The sequence below is a fragment of the Ambystoma mexicanum genome, chromosome 1q (genome assembly GCF_040938575.1).
Source record: "Ambystoma mexicanum isolate Mex_15411 chromosome 1q, UKY_AmexF1_1, whole genome shotgun sequence".
NCBI classification, from domain to species: domain Eukaryota; kingdom Metazoa; phylum Chordata; class Amphibia; order Caudata; family Ambystomatidae; genus Ambystoma; species Ambystoma mexicanum.
In genome coordinates, this window is record NC_090922.1 from 851,443,071 (window position 1) to 851,470,708 (window position 27,638).

The 27,638-nt window shown below is 44.5% G+C and overlaps 1 protein-coding gene across 3 annotated transcripts in view; it reads right to left on the bottom strand.

Moving 5' to 3' along the window:
• Positions 1 to 27,638, bottom strand: part of LOC138538019 (coagulation factor XIII B chain-like) — a 792,475-nt gene that overhangs the window by 419,961 nt on the left and 344,876 nt on the right. For all 3 annotated transcript variants that reach the window (XM_069641499.1, XM_069641498.1, XM_069641497.1), the window contains exon 8: positions 17,229 to 17,285. In XM_069641499.1, coding sequence (XP_069497600.1) covers positions 17,229 to 17,285 — 57 coding nt within the window. The remainder of the gene's footprint in view (positions 1 to 17,228; positions 17,286 to 27,638) is intronic.

Consider the following 27,638-nt stretch of genomic DNA (forward strand, 5'->3'; position numbering starts at 1 on the left):
TTGTTTCTGAAACACAGTTTTGTGCTTTCCAGAGGCACTATCTGCAAGGGCCCTCCTTTGTCTTTGACCCATATCAGTAGTTTAGCAAGTTTCGGCCATAAACGTTTGCATCCATTCTGCACTTTGTCAATGGTTGGCTGATAGAAACCAATGACTACCCATGACCACTCCTTCCCATCCATCAAGTGAAAGCACTGATCCCCAAATCTGCATCTGGCCTCTATTTGTCCATCTTCGAATGACTACCCATGACCACTCCTTCCCATCCATCAAGTGAAAGCACTGATCCCCAAATCTGCATCTGGCCTCTATTTGTCCATCTTCGAATTTCTTCTGCAGATTTTCCTGGACTCTCAAGTCTTCTGTTTACTTCCCATCTGATTCCAGCTCCTTTTACTCCAGGCTGTGTGTATCTCATCACACGATTTTTGGTGTGCTCTCTTAGACTTGTCTTAGTGTCTTAGACATAGTCGTCTTCCTCTGGATCCGTCCGTTCAGAAGCCCATTTAAGATAAGCTGTTCGGCCCATTTCCTGACCTCTTGTTCGGCAAAATGCAATGTGTGATAGACAATGAGCAGTCTGGATGTCTATTTAAATAACTATGAACATCTTAGACTTCCCCATACTATAAGGCAGGAGTGCACATACATAGCATTCCTCCTTTGAGGTCCTCCTTCCTACTTCTTTCATTTGCTGATACCACATGTTGTTTCCCAAATATGCAGTACTATCCAGGTAATCATTCAGCTCATGATCATCCCGCCTAGTACTCCTTTTAGTTCTCCCTCTTGTCTCATGAGCATTTTTTTATCATCTCATGAAGTATACCAGCATAATTCTTTCTCACTGGGGGAATCATGGGAACATTTATCAGTGAACTTGGTGTTTTTACATGCGCTACTTGTGTAGGGGAAAGCTCCAGAAGCCACATCCTATTAACATAATATGAAGGTAACAGAGTCCTGAAAAAACGTCCATAAGTGACCTCCTGCCAAAAGAAAGCCTAGATGTATCTATCTCAGGACTAGGTGCCTTCAAATGTGCCTCTGGAGTAGGGAAACTTACATAAGGTCTCGGTTGTCTTGTAGTTGCCACATCTGTACCCTCCTGCTGCATAGGAAGATACACAGGGACCCTTGCTTCATTTGGGTCCACACAATAATAAACAGTACATACTGTAAGTGAGTGAAGAATCACAATGAACACAATGCAGGTATAAATTATGTGCCAGTAGGCCCACTTGATGCAGCAAAAGCTCCTTGCTCGTCATGGTGGTCTCTCGCTGATAGCCACGTTATTATTACTGTCGATGTTGCCCATTTTCAATCTTTTTTAAGGAAGGAAAAAAATCAAACTTTGTTCGGGGGAACATCATAAAATAGTATAGCAGCAGCTGAATCTGCTCCACAAGCTCTTCAAGCAGCTGGCTAATTGTAGAATGATTAACAGGATTCCTGATGAACACAAAGGAGTCGTCACTTTGCCAAATGTAATGAGGATGTGTTTCCAGTAAATAATAAAAGACCAAGGACAGTAAGTTCTGAATGTCTTTCCTCAAAAGCCTCATTCAGGATGTTCTCTATATTCTCACAGAAAATGAACGTACTTGCTCTAGGATGTCACATAGCAATTGATTAATTGCCACTAGATTCCTTAGAACTCTCAGGAAAGTACAAACGCCAGTTTGCCTTCCAACAAGATGAGGACGTTCTTCAACCAAGAAATAAAAGACCATTCCAACTAATCTATTAGCATTGTCCTCAGATAGGGGCAGTTGTGTATTCCAAACTGTACTCAGGAAGCTGAAGAACTTGTTTGATTATGGCTGCAAGCAATCTCCTTATCATTGGACCATTTTTAGGATCTTGCAGGAACAGATGAACACTAATAGTTCTCCCCACAAGCACAGGGTATGCACGAAGAATGAAGACAAAAACAGTAAGAATGATCCAGTGAACATGGAATTCAGGCACTACCATGGATGCTTCCAAAGAGAAACTCGTGAGAAAGGAATCGGGGAACTGTTCCCTCTCCCAGTCGTCGAAAAGGAATTCCAGATCTGGCATCTTTTCCTTCTCGATCAAGGCTTAAATGTGTCTCAGTCCAATGTTAGCAAGCTCACGTGGCTCAAGAACAATAACTTTTTTTCACTCCTTGTTTAGCTATTTCAAAGAGTGCCCCGAAAGAACCACAGTCCAATGTACTCTTTATCTGTCTATTTGACAGCCTCTGCGTCCTTCTTCCTAGTCATCAATCTAATCTGCATGTGCTGAACATATTCTCTGATGCTTGCTTCTGACTGGGGTGGGTGTAAGGGGAACTCTCCGTTGTAGACCTTCATATCGCCAAAGAATATCCACGCTCGTCGTCCAAAGAGTTTTACCGCTGATGGTGGCACATCTTCCACAATGAAGGGGCCATGAAAACGCAGTTCAAGTCACTTGCAAACAAGGTTCCTGATCAACACCTGATCTCCAGGAAAAATCTTAGGCAGTAATAGTTTGGTTTGTCTGGTTGTTGTATGGTCTTAATCTGTGTTCTGAGCCTGACACCCTGTTCGCTTGCGTTTTTCTAGAATTAAAAGATACTTGTAGTCATACATATTAAGTAGGCATGTAACTAACTTCCAAACAATTGTGCTGTCGTCTGGGATCACTTCTAGTTCTCGATGGAGGTGTGAGGGGTGTCCTCATTCGCCTCCGTGTCACTATTTCATGGGCGTAAAATGATGGTCAGAGCCCAGCTGATTACTCAATGCATATAATGCAAGGGGCAAGCAATGTATCCATCTTTTTTCAATGTAGGCTTCAATTTAGCAATCCTTTCTTTAAGCAGGCCATTGAGTCTCTCGCATATCCCATTGGCATGCGGGTGATAAACAGGAGAGAACGTGTGCTTTATACTAAGCAACAAGCTAATTTGCTCAAAGACTTTGTTCACAAATTAGGGCCATTATCAGATCTCAATACTTCACATATTCCCCATCTAGGAAATACCTCTTGTACTACGCAGGTGGAATCTGGATGTGTACAAGGACCAGCTTCAATCCACCTTGAAAATGAACATGCTATTACTATCATGTATCTTTATCCATTACAGACCTGCAGCATATCGATGTAGTCGATGTGTAAATGCTGAAAAGGACCATTAGGTCATGGGATAACTCCTCTAACTGTTCTCAGTGTGTGCCCAGCAGTAAACTTTTGACACACGATGCAGTTTATTACAACCAGTCTCCCGCAATAGCTGCTGCAAGGCTTTCTCTAGTGACAAGCGCAGGGTAGTGTAGCTGTTTGAAAACCACTGTTAATAAGGATACAGGCATCACTGGTGTGCCAGTGCTTTCCTGTCACCACAATGCTTCAGAAGGGGTTAAAGAACACCCCCTACGTGTCCACATATCTTTCTCATCCTGTGGCGCTTCCCCTTGAATCTCCATCAATTGAGTTTTAGACAAACTGCAAACTATCATTCACACTCATCATCACCACCATTCTTTCATTCACATCAGGCATATCCAAGTTCATTAGTTCTACTGAACATGCAACTTGTTTTGCTTCTTTGTCTGTGGCTTGATTTCCGCGCAAGATAAAGTCTGCGCTCTTAGGGCCCGGTTCACGGAATATTTGCCTGGGTAAAGTGAAATTGCACTGCTGAAAAGCGACTTTGCACTGCCGAAACAAACCCTGATTCATGGAACCGTGCAAAGTGTATTTTGCAGTGCAAAATCCGGGTAAAGTCAGTGCATAGTCATTTTTGCAGTACAAAATGACTTTGCCTGGACTTTGCATGGCCTTTGCATGGCATGGCAAAAATACACTTTGCACAGTTACATGAATCTGAGTTTGTGTCGGCTTGTGTGAGGAGTGCAAAGTCACTTTTCAGCATTTGCAAATTCATGTTGAACCGGGCAAATATTCCATGAATCGGGCCTTTAGTGTGAGGTATGTACTTGATGACCGCAATGGCTACTGGGAGCTGTAGTGCTCTAATACGTCTGTCCAATAAGGCAGCATGCTGCACTGGGGTGCCATCCACTCGGAGGTAGCCCCTCCTTTTCCAAAGTGCTAGCCATGCATGTAACGTCAACGTCACGTAGGCAGAGCCACTGTACAGTGTTACTTCTTGGTCTCCGTTTTTCTCGAGCACGATAACAGCACCACTAATTATGCAGCCTGGGCTGGAAAGTGAGACAGTAGTCGTGCACTTATCAATACTTCAAACTCCCCATCGTCCCTATGCTTTATCACAGTGGCAACTGTATGTCTCTGCCCATCATTTTGATCTATTTTCAAAGAACCGTCAATACAGAGAATTTCCCCAGCCACTAAATCATTTTCCTTGACCCTTGGGATTTCATCATAGAATTTCTCATAATTCGAGCAATCATGTGCATGCTCGTCTTCTGCCAGTGTTTCTGCTACAAACATGGCAGGGTTCACTATTTTACATCTAATTATTTTAATCACTGGATTCAATTTGACCACCTCATAGGCAGAAGCCCTTTGAGACATCAAAGTACCCTTGGGTTTTTCAAAAATAGCAAACAAAGCATGCTCAACAAATAACGCAATGGAATACCCCATTATTATGCTGGCAGCTTTCTCAATGGTGAACACGGCGGCTGCCAAAGATTGTTCGCATGGGAAGTGGCCCCTCATTACTGGGTCCAGAATCCCACTGTAATATGCTAGAGGCTTGTATCCCAATGTGGTTCTCTGCGTGAGTACTGCTGTCATGACTGTGCCATTTGTGTGCAAAAACAAAAATAATTCCTCAGCATAATTGGGAATTCCTAAGACTGGAGCTGTGCAAATTGCCTTTTTCAATGTGTCAAACCCTTCCTCCATTTCCTCAGTCCAGACAATTATTTCCTGGATTGCCTGTGCCTTTTTCAGAGCCTGTAACAAGGGTCTTACATATGAAGTATAATCGAATACCCATGCTCTAACATAATTGCATAGTCCCAAAAATCTTTGCACGTGCTTTATCATGTCTAGCTTCGCTGTTTTCAAAATGGCCTCAGCCTTTTCAGGTGTAACTTTCTTTCCTTCATGCGAGATTAACTGCCCTATGTATAACACCTCTTCCTGACAATACTGTCATTTCAACTTGTCTACTTTATATCCTTTCTCTGCTAGAACAATCAGCTGAACTGAGTCACGTCTGCACTCTTCCTCTGATGTGCTGCAGACTAAAATGTCACCCACGTATTGCAACACAACACTTTCAAAATCAATTTTGCTTAAGTCCATCTGCAGGACTGTATTAAATATCAATGGGGACTCACAGTGCACCTGGGGTAATCGTGTGCTTTTTAACTTAGTCTGTCTGAACGTAAATGACGTCAGATCTTGAGAATCTTTATGCAATGGGATACTACATATGATCGTTGTCGGGTTAGGAACTAGAGGGATCTTGGCATTTACAATCTGATTAATCAGGCACATATTTTGAATTAAACCCCACAACCCCCCCTTCGATTTCTTGATTGGAAAAACTGCGGTAATGCATGGTTACTCTGACGTCACTAAGATGCCTTGGTCGATCATGGCGGATATTGTCTTAAAAATACCCTTGTCTGCCTCTTGAGACATGGTGTACTGTCGTGCTCAAGGCAAAATTGCTCCTGGTTTCAGTTTAATCTTGACTTCTCCAGCCCCTTTTAATAGGCCTACGTCATAAGGGCCTGTAGTCCATAATGAAACTGGCACTTTCGTCATGTCTTCATCAAACAATTTGGGACACTGCTGTACCAACATCATTTTCTTAGGAACCTCGCGTTTTATTGCCCTCACCCAATAAGTGATACTCATTTCAAATACTACTTTGTCATCTGACCTGTGGTCTCTAAAGATATCCTCGTCAGTGATGTCAGTCAACCTGTAACGCTCTCCAATGGCAATCACTGTGCGCCATCATCTGCCTTCTTCATCAACCCCATCAAGCATAGCTAATTCTCCTCGCACTATAGCTGCTTACAATTATAAGGCAAAGCCGTGTCCCCCCTCTTCATCCATAGGTATCCTCAACCTCAATAAAGGTATTCTCATAGTCTTACCCACTAAACCAGGTAGCCATGTTAACAAAATGCATATCCCATAATGAAAGACCTCTGGTTCTAACGGTACCCCTCCTATGGCCATTTGTCCTATAAACGCCATGATAAATTCACTTACATTGAAATAAGGCATTCCTGGTGTTGAACGCACTATACCTTCACCAATAAACAAAATCGTCATGTTTAACTTTGTCATTAAATATCGACCCAGTATGTTAACTGGTGTCTGCCATGAATACAATAATGGCACAGACATTTCACATTCTCCTATTGAGACTGGCAATCTCTCAGTAAAAGGAAATCTACTTGTAGCTCCTTTGAAACCTTGAGCATTCATGGCATTTCTCGATAATGTCAATTTCCCCTCTCGTATACATGGGGGTGTTGCACCAGTGGCTACCAAAAAAGAAAAAGATTTGCCTCCTATAGTGACGTCAACCCTCGGTTTCTCTTGAGGATTGGGAGTCACAGATGGCACTGAAAACATCAAGACACCCAGTGAGCTGTCCTATTGTGGGTACATGCTTATTACCGTGCCTGTGAAAGTATTCCCTTCCTCGACAGTGACACCCCTATCCTACGAGTAATTAACTGTGCAGTATGAGGGCCCTGCTGTATTTGCATGGGTGCATGCTGTGACTGCCCTTGTGGCGGATTCACTGATGCTTGCTGCAATTGCAAACTGTGCTGTATTCCCGGCGCTTGTGCTTGCTGCACTGTCTGATTTTGGGCAAACCCGTCCCTACTGGGTTGGCTATATGCAGGCGGATAAGTGGTTGCCCCTCTTGAGTATTGCTCATTCTGCACAAACCCTTGGCTCCCACATGTTCGTGCTAAGTGCCCTGTCATTCCACATGTCCAACATACAGGTGGAGGTCTCCTAATTTGCCCTCTCTGCATGCTTTGGTTATCATGTTGCGTATCCTGAAACCCACCTTCATTATTCTGGAAGCCTCCTTGATTATTCTGGAAGCCTCATCCTCAAAAACCTCCCCTACCCCTTGGTACGAATCCATTATTACCTTGGTCAAGTTGCCTTTGGTTATTCACCTGCGGCATACCTACTGCTTGCTGGGATCCAGGCCCTTCTCCCCTAGTCAGCATCGCTCTTTCGATGGTGTATTTTGACAATTTCTTCTGTACTAACTTTGCCTCTTCAACTTTCCTAACATCATCTGTCCTTCGATTGTTCTGCAACAGTCTGTAATAATGTGCAATGGTCAGCTGTATTTCTGACCATGGTTTTGACTCCATACCAACCAATTTACTGAGCTGTTTCTGCACTTGGTCTGGCAGCCCTCGGCATAATATATGGTAGAATACAGGTATAGATTTCCCCCACGGTTCCCTCGCTTCCAAACTCCATTCCTCCTGAAAATTCCGAATGTAAAAAAGAGGATCCTCCCCTTCTTGTATTTTCCGTGCCATTATAGCTCCCATATCTGACATATCTGTATACTGCACTCTAAGCACTTTCTAGACTGCCGCTCTACAGTTATTAAATGGTGCTCCATCATGAGTAGTGTTCTGCGTGGTAACACTCAGATATTCGGCTCTTGACCAAATGTCATCAGCTCTCTCCGCAAGGATAGCAGCTAGAAGACCTTTAATGTCTCCTATAGCTAACGTATTTCCTCCTGTCATTTTCTCTAATTCATGTATCCATTTCCCAGCGCCAGAAGTTAAACTAGGGAGTTTACACCTTAAAGTATCCTTATCCATCTGGGGCCATGGTATATACTGCGGTCTGGCCCCTGCCTTCTCTAACAAAGGAGAAAGGGAGATCCCAAAATTGCATTTATCCCCCATTGTCGGTTTGTCCATAGCAGGGACAATGGTTCTGCACCGCCTTCTTCCCGCTAGTGACCTTAGCCTGCTCACATAAGGTGGCGAGTCCCCACCTCTCACCATGAGATCGCCCTTTGGATCGATCTACCCGTGCCAGAGGTTCAGAGGCCCGAGATTTAGGTGGGTCTAGATCTGACCATCTTACTTCTCTGTCCATTGGAGAACACTCCTCAGGACCACATGCACTAGTGCCCTCCTCCCCAGAGAAGGTTTCTCTGTCCTTGTCTGACATATCCTGTCCCCAACTTGTGTGACTTCCTGCCATCTCGTCTCTATTCAGAGTTAGCCTGTCCAAAGACAAAGCTCTATGCTACAAACCTCCCTCCTTGCCTTGCAACTGCATACTTTCAAGTCGATTGTTTTTTCCCTTTCCTTTCAGTTCTTTCTTGGTCCTCATCTTATGTCAGACCTTATTGATTTTGTCTCTGTTAGGGAGAATTCTCTTATAAGGCTAATTTCCCAAACCTAATGAGTCCCCCAGCAGCTTTGCTGTATTTTTGGGGTTTGTTTTTTTCTCCTGCTAAGAGTGAGGCTCTTTTACTCCCACTCTTAGGCATGATTTGAGATATGTCTCTGACTATTTGTGTGATTTTGGGCTATGGGGTCTTTTTACTCCATAGGGTATCATCTGTTTTTTGTGTATGTGTTACACAGCACCCTCAGTGCAGTAACACATGGGTGTCATAGTGACCCCCAAACATAGACTGCATATCCTGGGACTGACTACTGTCTCCCATAGCATGTAAAGTCACCATTTTACTAGTCCTAAATTGTGAACAGAACCAGTACAAACCATCATATTGTTGAAGTACTGGAAGGGGTTAATTATTTTGCCCCTGGGTCTGTTTTCAAGGGGGCACTGTCCAGTCCCCCCTTGTCGAGTTTCTGGCTGGTGGCAGTGGTTACCACGCAAAATATTCCACCAGAATATTCTCTATGGGATTTTCCCATTGATTTTAAACGCACCACTTTTTGGTGCAATGTTAAACATACCGCCGGTTTATTTATTGAATATTAAATTCACGGTTGGGTCTTTTTGCCAGATGGCGTTCGTGTCCGTCTGTAACTCTGACCAAGGTCGAGTCCTTTGTTCCACCTTTTGGCGGGCTTCTCCACAGAAGCCCTCCAAATGGTGCCACTCTGTCTGGGTTCCATAGGATGTGTGGGGAGCGGAATTGGCACCCTGGACTGCGTTGCCTTAGCAACTCAAGTTGCACTCTGTTCTAATTGGGCCAGTGGTGAGCCGCCCGGCTCACCACTTGGCATGTTTGAGTGACAGCTAGGCTGTTGAATGGGGGTTTTTCTGCATGGCGTTCGTGTCCGTCTGTAACTCTGACCAAGGTCGAGTCCTTTGTTCCACCTTTTGGCGGGCTTCTCCACAGAAGCCCTCCAAATGGTGCCACTCTGTCTGGGTTCCATAGGATGTGAGGGGAGCGGAATTGGCACCCTGGACTGCGTTGCCTTAGCAACTCAAGTTGCACTCTGTTCTAATTGGGCCAATGGTGAGCCGCCCGGCTCACCACTTGGCATGTTTGAGTGACAGCTAGGCTGTTGAATGGGGGTTTTTCTGCATAAAAGCAGGGCCTTTGGGACTGGAACTTCAGAAGTCGCCACAGGACCTAAGAATCCGAAGAGGGAAGAAGCTAAGCCATCTGCAACGACAACACCACCGGTGAAGCCCTGCTGCAACTACCTCACCACTTTCCCGATGACAAGAGAAGATCTTATGCTGGACGAGTCTTCTTCCTCTGAGCTGGTGGGACCAACCAGTTCGCCCTTTTCGCCTTCCAAAGACGTCTCTTGGTTGAATCACCCGTGCCAAGCACCCCAGCGGCCGGATAGCCAAGCTTCATCACTTTGACCATGAATAAAAGGAACGCACCTTTTATCGACGAACACCGCGGCTGGTACCATCCCTGTGCAGTGCAACGACTCCACGTTTCCTCCTCGATGAGATCCTCTCTTCCCCTGGTCGAAACAACAAACTGCATCCACTGCCAGGAACAACTGCCGCCGCTGGAGCTTCCTCTCTCTTTAAGGTACTGTGTTCCACCTGGCCTCCCTTTCTTCGGATTGCTAAAGGTGACCCTTAAATCCTTGGCTTTCCAACTGGGTTGGCTCCAGACCGTCTAACTTTCCTTTTTGAATCACCCCAACCTCTTTTGAACACTCTGCAAAGAGTTTTAGTGCATTTTAAACTGTGTGATCCTGGGCACATTTCGCTTTGCTCCATTTAAAGTGGGCCTGACCTATGAACTTTGTCTCTACAGTGTAAACTGCCTTCACTGACTTGCTTTGGACTTAGAAAAGTGTTGGGAATGGTTTTATTTTTATGCTCTGCCTTTTTCTCCCCCTTTAACCTAATTATTGGAGTGCCATCTAAGTTACGCACTCACCTCTGTTTTGACAAAAAGTGGTGTTTTAACTTAGACTTGTCTAGTAATTGTTAGGGGAGGTGTAAATACTTTTCTGATTGTGTTTTGAACTTGCTTTGACTTATAGTGCTATCGCGTGTTTTCTAAAGTGTGTGTTAAATAAATAATGATATACTTTTTATACAAAGCTCTGGTCAGTGTTTGTTTGCCCTATTGTGTATACTCTATACACTGCCTTACTCTTCTTGAGAGAAGTCTGACTGCTCAGCCACAGCTACCAGGTAAATCTGGGTGGTACAGACTGCTACCAATTGGGTTTACTGCTTACTCCTGTAGTCTAAATCTTTTTGCAGTGTCCCCCAAGGGAACTGCACAGGATTCTGCCTAACAGTCTCCAATGCGTCTCTTGTCAAACTCATCTTCTAGAGTTTCTCTAGACGGACCTGGCATTGGTTCATGTGTCGGGAAGAATTCTTCTATGTCCTCCCATGCTACTACTGGATTAGGCGCCATTAACTCTGTATCTATGCGATCAATATCGCATGCCCTTTGTCTTCTCTTTTGTTCTATTTCTTCGTCAAGCTCTCTTTGTTTTCTTGCTTCTTCTCTTACCCTTTCTTCTTCTTGTCTTTTCACCTCTCTTCTCTCATTTGCCCTACGTATTTCTTCATCCTGAGTTTGCATTCCTTTATCTCTTAATTTCTGCTCTTCCTCTTCCACTCCTTTCCTTTCTAGCTTGTCTCGTTCTTCGATTGCCTTCTGTCTATTATATTTTCTTTGCTCCTCTGCCCTTTCCTGCTTTTTCAGCTGCTCATCTTGATACAGCTGTTCCTGTCTTTGTCTATCCTTTCTTTTAGCCTTGTCTTCTTTTAATCATTCCTCTCGTTCTCTATCTTTTTTATCTTGTTTGTCCTAATCTTCCCTGTGCCTTTTTTCCTCAATGCTCTTTCCATCAAGTTTGACAGCACATCCATTTGTTTCTGTATAAGCACTACCTCAACAGCCTTATCTTTCTCTCCTTTCTATTTCTTTATCTCCCGCCCTATGTCTAGAGACATACTTGGTCAATCACTTCTCTATTTGTCCCGTAAGACTTTAGAGATCATGTCCCTTTCTGGAGTCTTTTCTGGACTCTCGTCACTGCTATGCGCAGGCGACTCGTATGCCGTGTTGCTGTACCCTATTGCTGCCTTAAGCTCTCTCAATGGGTACACTCTGTCATCCTTCATACTATCGCCATTTATTTCAGGTGCGTTGGGGGAGCAGAAGGCTCCTCACCCCCCTCTTTGCACTGGTTAAGCATCCAGTCTTCAAGAGGTGGGTCTTCCTGTTCCTCCTGGTACATTTTCCAGAGCTCTAAGCTCGCTGGCCTCTTTTCTAACTTCTTTCCGTGTATGCTGCATGTAAGTATGTTGTCATGTGTTGCAAAACTGCTTTTGCTAATGATCCCCCTTGTGGCCATGGCATGAACATCTTATCTGCCGTGCCCTTAACCCATTCCGCACTGTACTGCTTAAGCTTGGGTGCGTGTTTTGGCAACTGTTTGCATAGATGTATAAGCGGAGTAATATCCTCCATTTTGACTCTTCACACTTGACTGTCAATACTAACCGTTGTGTTTTAACACTTTATAAATACATCTCCGAAAAATAACACAATATGAGCATGCACCAATTGTCGCAGCTCAAAACCTCTTATGCCATGTTCTATTTCAATCTACTTATTCACTAAAATAGCATCAGTTCAACTAAATAAATAAATACATAATTTTCAAATCTCTGTGCTTTCTTTTCACGTTTCTTAAATTTTCACTATTTCTTCTCCACATATACATTATATATCACATAAAACAAAAAGACGAACTGACAGACTTGACCGGCCTACATATATCTCAATCTGCCTTCTGACTACTTCTCTGTTCACACTCTTTGTGACTATCCTTGCCCCTAATAAAATACTCCAATGGAGTGTGTGAGTCGTTCCCTTTAGATGATCTTTAATCGTCGGTAGCCTGCGTCATCCACTTTCGGGACTCTGGATACAACCCCTTCTGACGTCCCTATGATGTCAGAAGATGTCGTCTCAAGCTATTCACTTAACAACTCGACGCTCATCGTCTCGGGTTAATTACCCAACCAAACCTCTGTTACTTATTTTCCCTTATCCCTATCTCCACTCACTGCCCATTAGTGTTTTGCCACCTCACTCAGTTCTACTCACCATATGCATTTTCGACTTCCGACTCTCTCGATCGTCGCCTCCTCAACCAGCCGCCTCAGCCTTCAGTCTGCTCAGCTTCCTGTAGAAATCGGGAGGGGATTCTGTTTGAAAAACGAGGGACCCGTCCCACCTGCACTTGCAAGATTCATTAAACTAACTGCCGCTATCTACAGGGAGCTTTACGTCCTTTCAGCTAAATGGCGGAGGACTTCTGATATTTCCAGGACCTCCAAGCTTACTAGGTTGACAGATTTTTAACCATCCTCTCCGCTACCACGTGAACTGGTGTTATCAGCCCAGCCCTTTAAGACAAGGTAGCAATACTAAGAGATGTATGGGGATGCAGAAGTTACTCAAACATCAATAATCAGACTAACTCAGGAAGTTGGCAAATCAAAGCTGTTTTATTTTGAAATTGTCTAAAACAGGGAGTTACAACGAACATCGACAGTTCTTTGATCTTCTCGCTCAACAAATTTCATAAAGAACCATGTTATATAGCAAAAACTTGTCATCGCTGACAACATCCTATGTGGAAAACTATAAAAACTTATTGGAGAAAGTGATAGAATTAGAAGGAACATCTAGGTATACGTTCCATACTTGTCTAAGAGATTGATAGGGTCCCTAACATCAGGTGGGGCAACTAAGCTCTTACCTCATACAGGTCACTACGAACATCATCAAATACACAACGTCCCATTGGTTACACAAACTATAGGGCTCTTTACTACGTGACCCTCTATAATTGTTTGGTCCCCTTACATCTGTCAGTACTTTTCCACATACGCCCGCTGCACGCAGGCTGGTCTCCACGTGGTGGGTTGGTCTTGATCATAGCTTCCGACCAATTAACATGTCATCTATCATCACCTCTTGTGGTCTGCCCATCAATTAGGGCTTTGAACTCGGCCTTGGAAATGTTCCTTGCACTGGAGAATACGAGGGAGTATAGCATATTCTGTCTACTTGCGTTGGCGTAGCACGTCATGAATATCTGTGTTCACCCATCCACGTGACTGAAAACCATGTTTTAGAGCTCTGGTGCATTTAAAATACTAATATTTAATGAATCTGATGAAGTCTTCAATGTTTTTGTGCCCCTCCTGTGAACAGGAGTTTGTTTTTTCACATGGTTGTAAGTACTGTCTGATCAATCCTGCCTAGTGTGGCCTTGGATTCTTAAGGCTGGTCCAGCCTCGGCCTTCTTTGATCCACTCCTGTAATTCAATTGCTTTTCAGCTGCGACACACTGGAAAAGCCTTCCTTTTTCTAGTCCAGCTCTGCTAAAATATGTAGTGGAATCATCCATAGTTCACTCACTCCTATACATATATGATTGGTGCATGCTGCAATCTATTAGCTACATAGCTAGCCTTTGTCTACTTGCGTTTCTTTGCATCTGTACATGTGTAAAATACCTTGATATCTTCATCGTCTTTGTAACATAAACATCTTCATTTTGATGCCGAAATGTTGCTTATCTTCGATACTTTCTTAATGCCTATAGAATGTCTATGTTCTGGTGTCTCAGCATATCTTCTGGGTGCATCAGACTTGCTTCGTGTGACATCACCAATCTTCTCTTTTGCTAATTTTCCCCGCTTCTTCTGGGATTTCATTTAAATGGCTGTCATATTGTCATGTATGCAGGTACGGTTTCACAATTGGAACCTTGCCTCCATCTTTACTGGCACCGCTTGTATTTCACATTCTGGTTCCTAGCATATAGGCAACATGGGAGCGGTGCTTGAGGAGGGGGTACTTGGCTCCTTCTCTACACTAGTTATAACTAGATTGTTTACATGGATGTTGTTGTCTCTGTGCATGGCCATGGCTGATTCAATGTTGCTGGTCCTTGGATTGAACAATGTTTTCATCTTACTGCAAACAATGGTTATTAAGAAATTCATTCCATCCTACAATTGATTTCATATCTAATGTATGACTGTATACTATTTCAGAGTGTTATGTCCAACCGTTTGAGTAAAATGACTCTGCTCACAGGCCTGTGTATTTGGTATTTTAAGACATTGTAATATTATTTATGATACCATGCCATATGGTACAGAGATCAAAAGCATTGTGTAGTCCTCCTGGGCAGGCCTTATAAGATGCAGGCTTTGTGATGTAGCTGCTGATGTAAAAGGTTAGAAGTATTTAATCAGCCTGCAGGGGCCATTCGCTCATGCAATAATAGTCACGTCATGACTGACACTTTAGGTTGCATGTTAGGTGAGTTGGGCCCTGTTAGGGGAGTTTTTCTAAAGTCCTACTAGCAGTAAGACTTTAGTAAGATATCCCAATGGTTTGTAGACCCCCAACTCGTAGTATCAGTCTCTACAAGCTCAGGACCTTGGTAGAGTGGCAGAGCAGTCAGTCTTATCTTAAGAGGCATATGTGAGCAGTAGGTAAGTACACTGACTCTTAGTTAGACAGGCACAACAAAGAAACACTTAGACATATAGTTATACAAAAAGTATATATTCATTACATTTATACCAGAATCATTGTAAATACTTCAGACGTTTATACTAGAACACTTAAGAATACTTGATAATATACTTCAAATGTCACTTTCACTTTTGTGTTTGTTCGCGGTTACATTTGTAGCAACGTTAGAATGGGAAAAGACAATGTTATTGCATTATCAGTTATTGGGCACTCAGGCAGGTTTCAATGGTTTATACAGTAATATATTTACTCTGTAGACAGATATAGTAAAGTCTCTCAAAGGGAGGAAAGTGGTTATTTAGTGTAACATAAGATTAGTTCAAGATTCTAGAGACAATTTCTTTGCCTAGTAAGTGTTTTAAATCCCGAGACGCAACTCTAGCTAACGACAATTCGGAGAGGGCTTGAAGTCTTGACAAGCAGCGATTTATGAAGAGTTCCTGTGGATTTCTTCCAGTGTCTAGAGTTATCGAAGCAGCAAGTTAACAACTAACAAGTGGGACCTTAAAATGGACTTGAGAAGTGGACACAAGCAGCGGCTTGGGTCTGAAGTAAGAGGGGGTTAGCCTGGACACCTCTACATACACTCCAATGCTATGGAGCAACTTCTTGGACTCAAGTAAACAATACCTTTTTCCCCAAAGTACCTTAGGTTAGAGGAAAATGTTGTGCTGGATGCTCCGCAATGTTGCAGCTCTATACCCGACCTCTGGATTCCTTGGTTTGGTGACTGAAGGCAGGACAATGGACAGGATCGCTCAGAAGTGGTCTTGAAGGAGGACCTGTGTCATGACTTTCAGCAACTTCTTGGTGCACTCTGTGGTTTTGGTGTCTGTTCTGCAGCACCAACAAAGGACACAGATTCCCTGATCAATCTTCTTCACTTCCTGCAGTCCCGCACTCTGGTGAGGGGGTCTGGGTGAGTTGGATCGGATCTCTGGAGTGTCCTTAAGGGGTCAGCAAAGATTTGGACGATTCTGCCTTTCCACGATGATGCACTCGAAATGGGCAGCACGTCTCCTGGTATTGGGCTTCCGTAGCTCTGGAAACTCCCAGGACCTCGTGAGATGGCTTGTTTAAAAGTTGGTGTTGGACCTGGTTGTTACCACCAGCCAAAGGGAAGGAGTTGTCCTCTTCAGAGCTCCTTTGTGTCACAGAAAACGGGGACAGGACAGCAGTGGTAGCTTCTCGGTGTTGCAAAGGATCTGCAGTCATCTCTGGTTGTCTTCGTCTTAAGTTACTTCAGCTTCCAGTGGTCAAACTGCTTTTCACTCCAGAAGCCTCACCTTTTATGCAATTCCAGAACACAATCCTCTGCAATCTCTCTCAGCATTTTACACAAAGGTGCGTTTGGCTGTCCAATCAGGGCCGCCAAACCCCCTGTGTGAGCTGGACCTATTCAGGCACTCTGGCAGACAAAGGACAGGGGGGTGGAAAACTCCGGTCTGCCCAGACACACTGTGGCCTAGCTGGGGATACGTATGGTTTCCCGCCAAAGGCAAAACACCCACACACTGACCTCCCTCTCCCAGAATGGTAGAAGAAGGGCTAACAAAGAACAACCATGCTAGTAATGGCACAAAAAGAAGGGGGGCCCAAGTTGGTACCCTATTGTGCACTACCAGGGCTATGGACATAGCCTGTGGTATAAAAAATACACAACAGTTGGTAGAAAACGTCCACTGCCACCAGCCATAACTAGGTGATTGTCTATGTGACTAAATAGTCACAGGAGCAGAGAGAATGGGGCTACTAGGTACCCTTTGGCACTCCTCTGAAGGTGGTGTGTGCCAATCTCTCAGACTATAAGGCTTTGGGAGAGATACTAAGTACTATCCTTAAGAACCGTAGTTACTTGAGGATACAGAAAAAGAATCTTAAAGGGGGGACCCCCAAGGGTCCCCAGCAACACTGCCCATAAGGAGATGTATGCTGCAGTAGTAAAAACATTGATGCCTTTAAGAGCTATGGAGAAGTTAGATTGCATAGTACAGGTTCAATACAAATAATAGAGTTCCAAAAGACAGAGACCACAAGAAAGAATGAGAGGAAAAAGGCCCCACACATTCAGGATTGAAAGGGAAAAAAAGGTCCAGAAATCCAGCAAAAAGTGCTGGGGGTCTCAATAGGAGCGGGGATGAAGCATACAAATTATAAATATGGTGTAATGATAAGCTTCATGTATAAGAAAGGCTAACATCCTTCATACACGTATTGTACATTTCAAAGGACTCATCATACAAAAACCAAATAAATTAATCTGGCTTACCTTCAGTGGCATTTGGTTTAATTGTTGGCTGTGCCTCACCACCTTGATAGAAGGAATCTGGAAACACAAAAATAACATACCCTTGAGCTAGAAGAACCACACATTGGAAAAATGTGTCAACCTCAAATGAGTGCACAGTGAAAAGAGATCTACAGCAATGTACTGTAATTTTCAAAAATATCAAACAAACCAAGATTGTTAGAGATCTGATATCAACAATTTGAATTTCTAATAAAGCTTTAGAAGGTATACAGAGGTATAAAACACACTTTCAGTAAAATTATAACTTTGGTACTGGTGAGATTCCAAATTAGATTAAAAGTGATTTGTAAGGATTGTCAAGGTTTGACACCCTGCGCCCCTCACGTGCGAATGAAAATTAGGTGCTAGCATCACGGAATGTCAAGAAAACTCTGGGCTATTTCCCACTTTTCAAATCATGATTTCATTTTTAGATCATGAGATGTTTGATTTCCACAGGTAATTGGTCACTGCAAACTGAATGGCAGCATCGGAAATGTTGATTGGTTGCTGGGGAGCAGACTTCGCTTTCAGAAAAGGTGTCAACCTTTGCCTTTGTGAGGTCCCGTGATTGGGGCAAAAGAAAAGGATATAGTGCTTTTAGCGCCACAAGAAGATACCTGATATATCCTTGTCCAAATGCAAAGCAGCGGTATTAGCAGCTACAGTGATAACCACAAGATAGAACATGATCTACACTTCCCTTCCATCTAGTGGGCACATGCAACATAGATAGCTTGTCATGTATATTTACTTTTCAGCTTGAAGGGCCTCACTACCCTTATAGGTGCCATCTTACTTTCCCTGACTGTGTCCCTCCCAAGGCCTTCTTTAAAATAAATTTGTAAATACATTTTACTAATATCACAAAGATGCTTCAGGCACAGTTTTCCCAGCATGTTATACATGAAAGCTAGCAATCAGTTCCATCAACCCAATTTCAACCTGGGTTAGGTGGTAGGGACTATCATGTGGTTTTAGCCACAGTTTGATCCAATACACAAAGGGGTGCAGTTTAGCCGTTTCAATGACAGGTATGGGAGTAGTTTCTTACCTGTAGCTCCATTTCTCCAGCGTTGGTATCTTTCATGGATTCGCATGCTTTGAATATTCCCCGTCGTCAGGCTGGGAAACCCTGGTTACTTTGACTTATTTGACTTAGTAATTTTCCTATGGAAATACATGGCACCTTGAGTGTCCCATTGACATTGTTGTGGGTGCTTTTGGTACCCACCAATGGGACATTGAGTGTATGGCTCCGCCCCAGCTGCTTCCCCTCAGATTTTAACCACTCCAGCTGGAGGATACCCCTCAAAGAGGGGGTAGGCTGGAGGGCACATGTCAATCCATGAAAGATACCAACGCCGGAGAAATGGAGTTACAGGGAAACAACTACTCCCTTCTCCAGCATTGGATCTTTCATGGATTCACATGCTGAGAATAGATTTTGTAGCAGTATAAATGTTAGGAGGTGGAAACCAGGCAAACAAAGATTAGGTACTTTAAAATTGTCTGCGTTAATGCGAAAAGAATACATACTCAAGTAGAGAAAGGAAACAACCCCGGAAGCTGCGGGGCTTACCTTACTGGAACAGTCAGTGAAGGACTTCTCGTCCCATCTGCACATCCTCAGCATGTTGCTGGTGTAAGCAGTAGTGCCTGGTAAAAGTGTGGGGCACTGCCCATGTTGCCGCTTGACAAATGTTTCTGATGGGTACCCCATACCAGAGAGCCTCAGAGGCAGCCGTGGCTCTAGTGGAGTGAGCTCTGGGGGCCGATTGAAACCCATCATGAAATTCCCTGTTTTGATATGGATTTTCCCTTGTTGGATGGACCAAAGGCTACAAACAGCTGCTTAGTCGATCTAAAAGATTTTGTGCGATCCAAATAATATTTCAATGCCCTTTTGACATCCAGGGAGTGGATAGTCTTTTCTGCTGGTGAAGTGGCATTTCGAAAGAATGTGGCTAGAGTTATGGTAGCATTTTTATGAAACTCTGAAGGTACTTTAGGAATGAAATGAGGATTAGTGGAAAGAACCACTTTGTCTCTCATAAACCGTAGATACAGAGGATCTACAACCAAGGCTTTGAGCCCGAAACATGTCTAGAAGACGTAATGGCCACTACAAAAGCCACCTTCCAAGTTAGAAATTTTATGTGGGTTGTCAAAAAAGGTTCGAAAGGAGGCTTCATAAGTCCTGCTAGGGCTAGGTTCAGGATCCATACAGGAGGAATCCTTTTCTTTGGTGGGAAGGTAAAAAAAAGGCCTTTTAAGAAGTGTTTGATTAGCCTGTCACTGTAAAGAGGAGAAGATGTTCTTTTCTGTGTAAACCTGGAGATTGACGATAAGTGCACTTTGATGGAAGAGATCGCCAGACCCTCTGTAGCTAACTTTAGCAGATAAGAAAAGATCTGATGAGGTGTTATAGTAGCGGCTGCAGGTTAGTCTCCTATGCACACCATGCACAGAATCATTTCCATTTTCAGCTATAGAAAATGTTTGTAGAAGGAACTCTAGTTGCTGCTAGAATGTGCCAACAGTCCTGAGGGATAATCAAATGACCGAATTCGGAGTGGTCAGGAGCCACGCTGTTAACTTGAGAGAGCCTGGGTCGTGATGAAAGATCATTCCGCTGTTCTGGGATAGAAGATTGGCATGATCTCCTAGATGAATTGGATCATCCGCTGCCAACTGAAGGAGATCTGAGAACCAGGTCTGCCTGGGCCAGTAGAGGGCTACCAAGATTATTCAGCCTTTGCGTATCATCTGTATGGTTTTCCTGGTGAGAGGAAATGGAGGGCACGCGTAAGCAAACACGCTGTTCCAAGGTAACGAAAAATGCGTCCCCCTGAGAGTCGGGATGCGGAATCCTGCTGGCAAATTTCTGGCATTGCTTGTTGTTTTGGCTGGCGAAAAGGTCTAGAGGGGGTTGACCCCACCTTGTGAAAACGTTGTCTATCTGGATGCTGTTGCCACTCGTGTGTCTGCGAGACGTCCCTGCTATGGGTGTCTGCTTGCTTGTTCTGCACCCCCGGCAAGTGGAGGATCGGACGTAGAATGTTGTGCCGGTTGGCCCATTGCCAGATGGTATGTGCTCCCTGGGACAAGGTGTTTGATCACGCTCTGCCCTGCTTCTGTAGTTGTGTTGTCGGTGAGGACACCCACCATCGAATTATCGATTAGAGGAAGAAAGGATTTTAGAGCCCAGTGCACTGCCCGTAATATCAGTACATTGATGTGTAGGACGGCTTCTTCGCAGGACCAGAGGCCTTTGACCTGGTGCTTGTCCAAATGAGCACTGTATCCTGCCTGGGAGGCATCTGTTCCAATGGTAAGATGGTAATTTGTCTCTATCAGTGGCATTCCTTTTGCAACATTGCAGGGGTATGTCCACCATTTCAGTGTGTTTGACAGAGTCCATGAGATGGTTATGTTGTCTGACCTGGAACCCCGGGTTTGGGACCATTTGGTAGCCAGAAACATTTGCACTGGCCGCATGTGCAGCCGGCAGTGGGGAACAAGCAGAATGCACATGGACATGGTCCAAAGAAGAGCCATGCATGCTCTAGCTCGTTTGGCATGAATGAGTTTGCTAGAGTGTTTTGATTCTTTCTGTAGTAGGTTTGGCCAGATATTGGCCTGTAAGGAATTGAGTGCCCAGGAAAACAAAACTCCTTGAGGGAACTGTAAAGGATTTTGTATAGTTGATTGTAAAGCCCAACTGTTGGAGCAATGTCTCTGTTTGGTTGAGAGAAGATAAGGCTTGTTGATACGTTGACCCTCGAACTAGCCAATCGTCCAAGTACGACCAAGTACCTGGAGTATACTCCCTTTCCTCTTGCTGATGAGGAACCTTTGCGATGGCTTGTTTTCTTAGCATTTGAAGTATCTTGTGCTGTAAAACTTGATGATGTGGGTGAGATACCTTTGTAGGGGGATCAGGATTTTTTGGCGCATGAACTCCAACAAGTGGCCGTACTGTATTGCATCTACCCCCCCACCTGTCATTCGCTATTGTTTGCCAATCATCGAGGTAGAACGCCACATTTCCCACCACCTGACTGCCCTTGCGGCAGTCATTGTTGTGCCTTATTTTGCCTACCTTTCTTCGAGGTGGCAGACCTGCGCATTCTTTGCCCCTGGTATTCTCTGTTGCGCTGGTAGGATTGATAATTCCGCTTGTAGCCCTGTGAGTAATATCCACCCTACCATAGTTCTTGTTGTCTCTGGAGGCTGAGAATCTTGCATTGCCTGAGGCTCCTCGAAAGGAGCGAAAGGAGCGAAAGGACCTCCTGCTTTGAAGGGCTGTGAGAGACATAGCTTTCATGGCTTTAAGGGCCTCATCAATTTAGTCGCCGAACAGATTTTCCCTTTCACATGGCATATCAATGACCTTGTGTTGTACTTCCTGGCGAAAATCCATGCAATGTAGCCATGCCTGGCATCTAAGAACCACACCATTGCCGATCTGCTTGAACCCAGTTTCAGCAAGGTCTATAGCAATGTTGATGCTGTGATCGAGGCTTCCGTTCCTTCGTGCACCTACATCATGGCCTCTTTTCTCTGCTGTTCTGGAAATTGTTTCAATTAAAGGTGCCAAACAGTGCCACATATCTCGATCATATCGAGTGACAATTGCCAGGGCATTGGCTGCTTTAACTGTTGTCGCGCCAATGGTGCGAACCTTCTTTCCAAAGGCATCAATTTTCCAATATTCTTTGTCTGGCGGAGTGGGACACATATTGTGCTCGAGTCATTAGGCTTGCTGTCGCTGAGACAACCGACTCTGGAGCAGGTTGCGAAGTGAGGCATTTCAGTGTAGTATCTGGAGCCTTAAAGTTCTTCTCCAAGCTTCCTTTAACCGCCGGCTCCGTAAAAGGATGTTTCATAGTACGGAGGCCCTCCTGCCACACATGATCCAGAATGGGTATGGAGAAGACTGCCTTCCTGCGTTAATCCATATGGTCGAAGAGGAAACAAACTTTCTTCTCCTCATCTGGAATTAGGCCAAACTCCTGCCATGCCTTGGACATCATGGAGTGAAATGCCCAGATATCGTCCGGAGGTGAAGGCTGAGCCGGGTGTTAAGCAGAAACCTGTGCAGTTCCCTCTGGGACCACTGCAAAAGATTTAAGACTACAGGTGTTTGGCAGTAAACCCACATGGTAGCAGTCTGTACCACACAGATTCACTTGGTAGCTGTGGCTGAGCAGTCAGACTTCCCTCAAGAAGAGTTAGGCAGTATACAGAGTATTCACAATAGGTCAAGAGAACACAACAGAACAAGTAAACACTGACCAGGGCTTGGTGTAAAAGAGATATAATTATTTATTTAAAACCACATCTAGAAAAACACACAGGCACCAATAGTAAGCAATTCAAAAACATTGTCACTAAAAGATATACACTCCCTTAAAAGAATATTAGACAAGTCTTAAGTAAAGCCCCACTTATTTTCAGACAGCGGTGAACGCTTAACGTAGATGGCACTCTAATAGTTCGTTTTTAAAAGGGAAAGAAAAGCAGAGAACAAGTTGAAACAGATCCCAACACATTTACAAGAACATAACAAGAGAGGAAGGCAAAGGAAAACCGTGAAGTTAGAGTTCAATAGGCCGGATCCACTTTCAGAGGATCAAAATGAAATGTGGCCAAGGTCACACGGTTGCAGTGCACAAAAGGAGTTGGATCAAAGAAAGGGACCAGTTAGAGGGTCAAGGCGGCCAGCCCAGTCCAGAAGGTTAAGGAGTTATTATTACCTTGTAGCAATCTTTAGAAAGGGTGGCCTGGTGGACACGGTACCTTAAAGTGGCGAGAAGGCTCCAGCGGGGGCAGTTGTTCCTGGCAGCGGATGCAAGTCGGTGCTTCGTCCGGGGGACGAGAGGATCTCGTCGTGGAGGAAGACAGGAGTCCGTTGCACTGCCAGGGAAGAAACCAGCCGCAGAGTTTCTCAGGTACAAGGAGCGGTCCGTTGATTCGCGGTTCAGTGGTGAGTGGCTATCCGGCCGTCGGGGTGCTTGGCACAGGCAGTTCGACCACAAACCGGTCTGGGGTGCGAAGAAAAGAAGGTAAAACTGGTTGTGCCCACCAGTCAGGGGAAGCAGCCTCTCCAGCTGGGAGATCTTCTCTGTCGTCGGGAAGTGGTGAGTCGGTTCCGCAGGGCTCCACCGGTGGTGTCGTCGTGGTAGGTCGGCTCAGCTTCTCCCTCGTTGGATTCTCAGGTCCTGTGGCGACTTCTGAAGTTCCAGTCCCCAAAGCCCTGCTTTTATGCAGCATACCCCCATTCACTTAGCCTAGCTGTCAATCAAACATGCTAAGTGGTGAGCCGGCCGGCTCACCACTTGGGCCAATCACACAAGAGTGTGACTTGAGTTACCAAGGTAACTCAGCCCAGGGTGCCTAAACCCCCTCCCACATCCCCTGTGGTACCCAGACAGAGTGGCACCACTTTTGGAGGCTTCTGTGGAGAAGCCTGCCAAAAAGTGGAACAAAGGGCTCGACTTGGGTTGGAGTCACAGAAGAGAACAAGATGCCATTTTAGAATCGAGTCCTGGCAAAAAATACCAACCTGCGAATTAATATTAAATAAATAAACCGGCGGTATGTTCGAGACTATGAGATTTAAATAAATAAAGTTGGTAGCCTCGAACAATGGGAAAATCCCATAGGAAAATATTTGCGGTCGAATATAAAAAGTAGTTTCCACTGCCACCAGCCAAAACTCGATCAGGGGGGACGGAGACGTTCCCCCTCGACTAACAGACCCCGGGGCAATCGAATTGCCCCGACCAGTATGTCCACAATATGATGGTTTGTACTGGTTTCTTTTAATAATTTGGGACTAGTAAAGCCAATGGTGACTTTACATGCCCTGGGAGATAGTAGTCAGTCCCAGGGTCTGGAGTCTATGGTGGGGGGTCACTATGACACCCCTGTGTTACTGCACGGAGGGTGCTGTGTAACACACATAATAAAAACACATGAGACCCTAAGGAGTAAAGGACCCCATAGCCCATAAAACACATTAACAGTCAAAGGAACACCATAAATCATGTCCAAGAGTGGGAGGAAAAGAGTCTCACTCTTAGCAGGAGGAAAAAAACAAACTCCAGAAATCCAGCAAAGCTGCTGGGGGACTCACTAGGTTAGGAAATTCAGCCTAAACAGAGAATTCTCCCTAACACCGGGCTACCAGGTGTATCTTGGTCTGGACCTGTGTCCCATGTGTCAGCTCTCTCTGTGGAGATGAGGAGGCGGTGGAACTTGTATCCCTCGGATCAGTGTCTTGGTCTGTGTCGACCAATTCCCCTTCTTCTTGGTCTCTCCTATGTGGACTGAATGTACGTGGAGTTAGAGTTTTCAGAGGTGTTTGAATCCTAGGGCGTATGCCCTGGTCTCTACATGGATAGGTTGGATCCCTTCGTTGAGGGGTAACGTAAGGTTCTCCATAAGGTTGAATTGCTTGAGCTTGAGGAAGTGGAAGCCTGGCGTCAAGCTCACCTAACAGACTGCAGTGTAGTAAGAACCTGCAGGGAAAACAGGGATTGTGGATTTATAAGGGGGTATTGTGTCTGCATACAGCCTATTCCTCCAGATGTTGATGGCAGAGTAGGTGTTTGAGACCTTAGAGGCGTGTTTTCCTCTCTAGATGGTGTCTGGATAGGAGGATCATAAGTTCCTTCTTCAGGATCGGATACTAAAATACCTTGACATTTGCTTGCTGGAGGCTCAAAATCAGACGTAATCTCATGCTGTAGAATGTCTTCTGGCATGATAACTGGGTACTCCATAGGAGACATTACCAGGGGAGCCTGGTCACGCCGCATCGTGGTCCCAGTTGTGGTTTTTAAAATACCTTTAGGGAACAATATATTGCCTTCTGACGGTAATTCCCGAAATCTTCGCCAGTAGCATATGCTTTTCAGCAGACAACTTCTTCTTGGTCGTCGACGGGGTGGTTGTCGATCAGGTGGTTGTCATCAAAGTGGTCGTCGATGGGAGATGAGCCGTGGACCCTGACTAAGATGCCGTCGTCGTTGTGGTCGATGCCGTTGTCGATGGTGGTCCCAGTTGTGGTTTTTAAAATACCTTTAGGGAACAATATATTGCCTTCTGACGGTAATTCCCGAAATCTTCGCCAGTAGCATATGCTTTTCAGCAGACAACTTCTTCTTGGTCGTCGACGGGGTGGTTGTCGATCAGGTGGTTGTCATCAAAGTGGTCGTCGATGGGAGATGAGCCGTTGACCCTGACTAAGATGCCGTCGTCGTTGTGGTCGATGCCGTTGTCGATGGTGTTGTCGTCGGAGTAGACTTTGACGACAATTTGCTCGTTGACGGGTGTCTCAATGATGACTCATGGCCGGAGGAGGATCTCCGAGATTCCGACGACGAGTAGTGTTCTTTGCCACTTGTCGAGGTAGACTTTTTCAACGATGAGATCGAGCAGGATGCCGTAGCCGATTTGGCTCGGTGTTTGTCCATCGACAGAGGAGACTTCCTGGACAGGTCTGCAGATTTTGACGATGGTGGCAAGCCCTTCTGCCTTGGTTTGTCTGACGGTGACATCGACAATGGACCTTTGGAAGTGTGTCTGGACCCTGAATGGGACTTTTCACCAATAGGTGGAGGTTTCTTTACAGGTAAAGAGTGTTTGGCTTTATCGTGCCCCGAGGACAATTTTGCCTCACCTGTCTTTTCCTTCTTTGCCACCGGCTCCTCAGATCTGTACCTCTGTCTTGACAGTGACCTCCTGTCCGAGGGAGTGGTTGCTCTACCACTCTGACGAGCCACCCTCAGACCCCAGATATGCTCCTTCATTGAGCCAGCAGATTAGGCGTTGGTTCCTATCCTTCAGGGTCTTTTGAGAGAAACCCTGGCAGATGTCACAGCCACCAGTGGAATGGTTCGGGGATAGGTAGTAAAGACACTCTGTTTGCCTGTCCACCTCGTGAACGTTTTTTAGGCTGCAGGTTTCGCATGGCCAGAATAAGGACTTCTTAGGTCCTGATGTTTCCATGGTTGGAACTGGAAACCGTAGTAAATTTTCAATGAAATATTTTCTCTCAGGAGAGAAACATGAGGAATCCCAACAGCTCAGAAGACGGGTGAAATCTGAGGAGAAGCTACTGGGGCAGAGCTATACACTCAACATCCCATTGGTGGGTACCAAAAGCACCCACGACGTCATCACGTTTTTCCATAGGAAAATTACTAAGTCAAAGTAACCAGGGTTTCCCAGCCTGATGACGGGGAATATACACAGCATGTTAATCCATGAAAGATGCAATGCTGGAGAATACCCTGATCTACTCGTGAATGCACATTGAGGAAGTGTGAAAGGGCTATAACATAACATTAAAGCTCCAAAGAACAACATTTCAGGCATTCTAATTGGCCAAGTGAGGCAGGTGTTCACATTTCTGAACCATATCCAGCAGGAGCTAAATCTTTTCATCATATACTCTAGCAGCCTGGGATTCTTTTCCATATCCAAATATATTGTTGAACCACTGGACAGCTAAAGAATGTTGTGTTTGTGTTAGTGCTACTATCATGCGGGAGTTGACCCTTAATGGCTGCACGAGTGTATTCCTGTCATGAGAGACACATATTTGAGTTGTTTTCACCTTCCCCAAACCACATGTATTCTTGCTGTCACTTCTCTTTTTTTTAAACTATTTTATTCAAATTATCAAACAAACAAATCAAAATACAATAACTTCAGCATAAACAATTCAGCCAGCCTAAATGCAGCAATAAGTTAACCAGCTCCCTCCACCCCAACATCCATCCAGCTAAATGTTATCCAGACTTAAGATCTAGAAGAAAATCGGAGGAGAAAAAAAAATAAAAATAAAAAACGCTGCATGTTGGGGCTGTGGTCACACCCACGGGACAATGGAGCATATGTTTTGGGAATGTCACATTGTTACAAGGTGACAGCATTTTGGAAAGAAACAACCGAAGTGATGAACAGAGTAGTGAATGAAGATTTGGAGTTTGACTTCGAGACATTGCTCCTGGGAGAAGATAATTTACTAGAAGAGTTGAATCATCACCATGCCACTTGGATTTTGAATGGGGTGTTAGCAGCAAAAAATATAATATTGCAAAATTGGAAATCGGTTGGCTTTCCGAAAATTCATTAATTGTTGGAAGAAATGGATTAGGTTTGTAACATTGAAAAGGTGGTACTATCGATGCTGAAAAAAGATGCTCTTTTTCAGAAAATTTGGGGGGTTTCCTAAATTTGAGGATGGACTGAGAATGTTTCAAGAGAAGAAAACAGAAGAAAAGATAAGTACTTTTTTCATTTTTCGTTTCTATTTATATATTCGTTGTCACTTTCTCGTTTATCCGTCACACTCCCCTGGGACATAATATA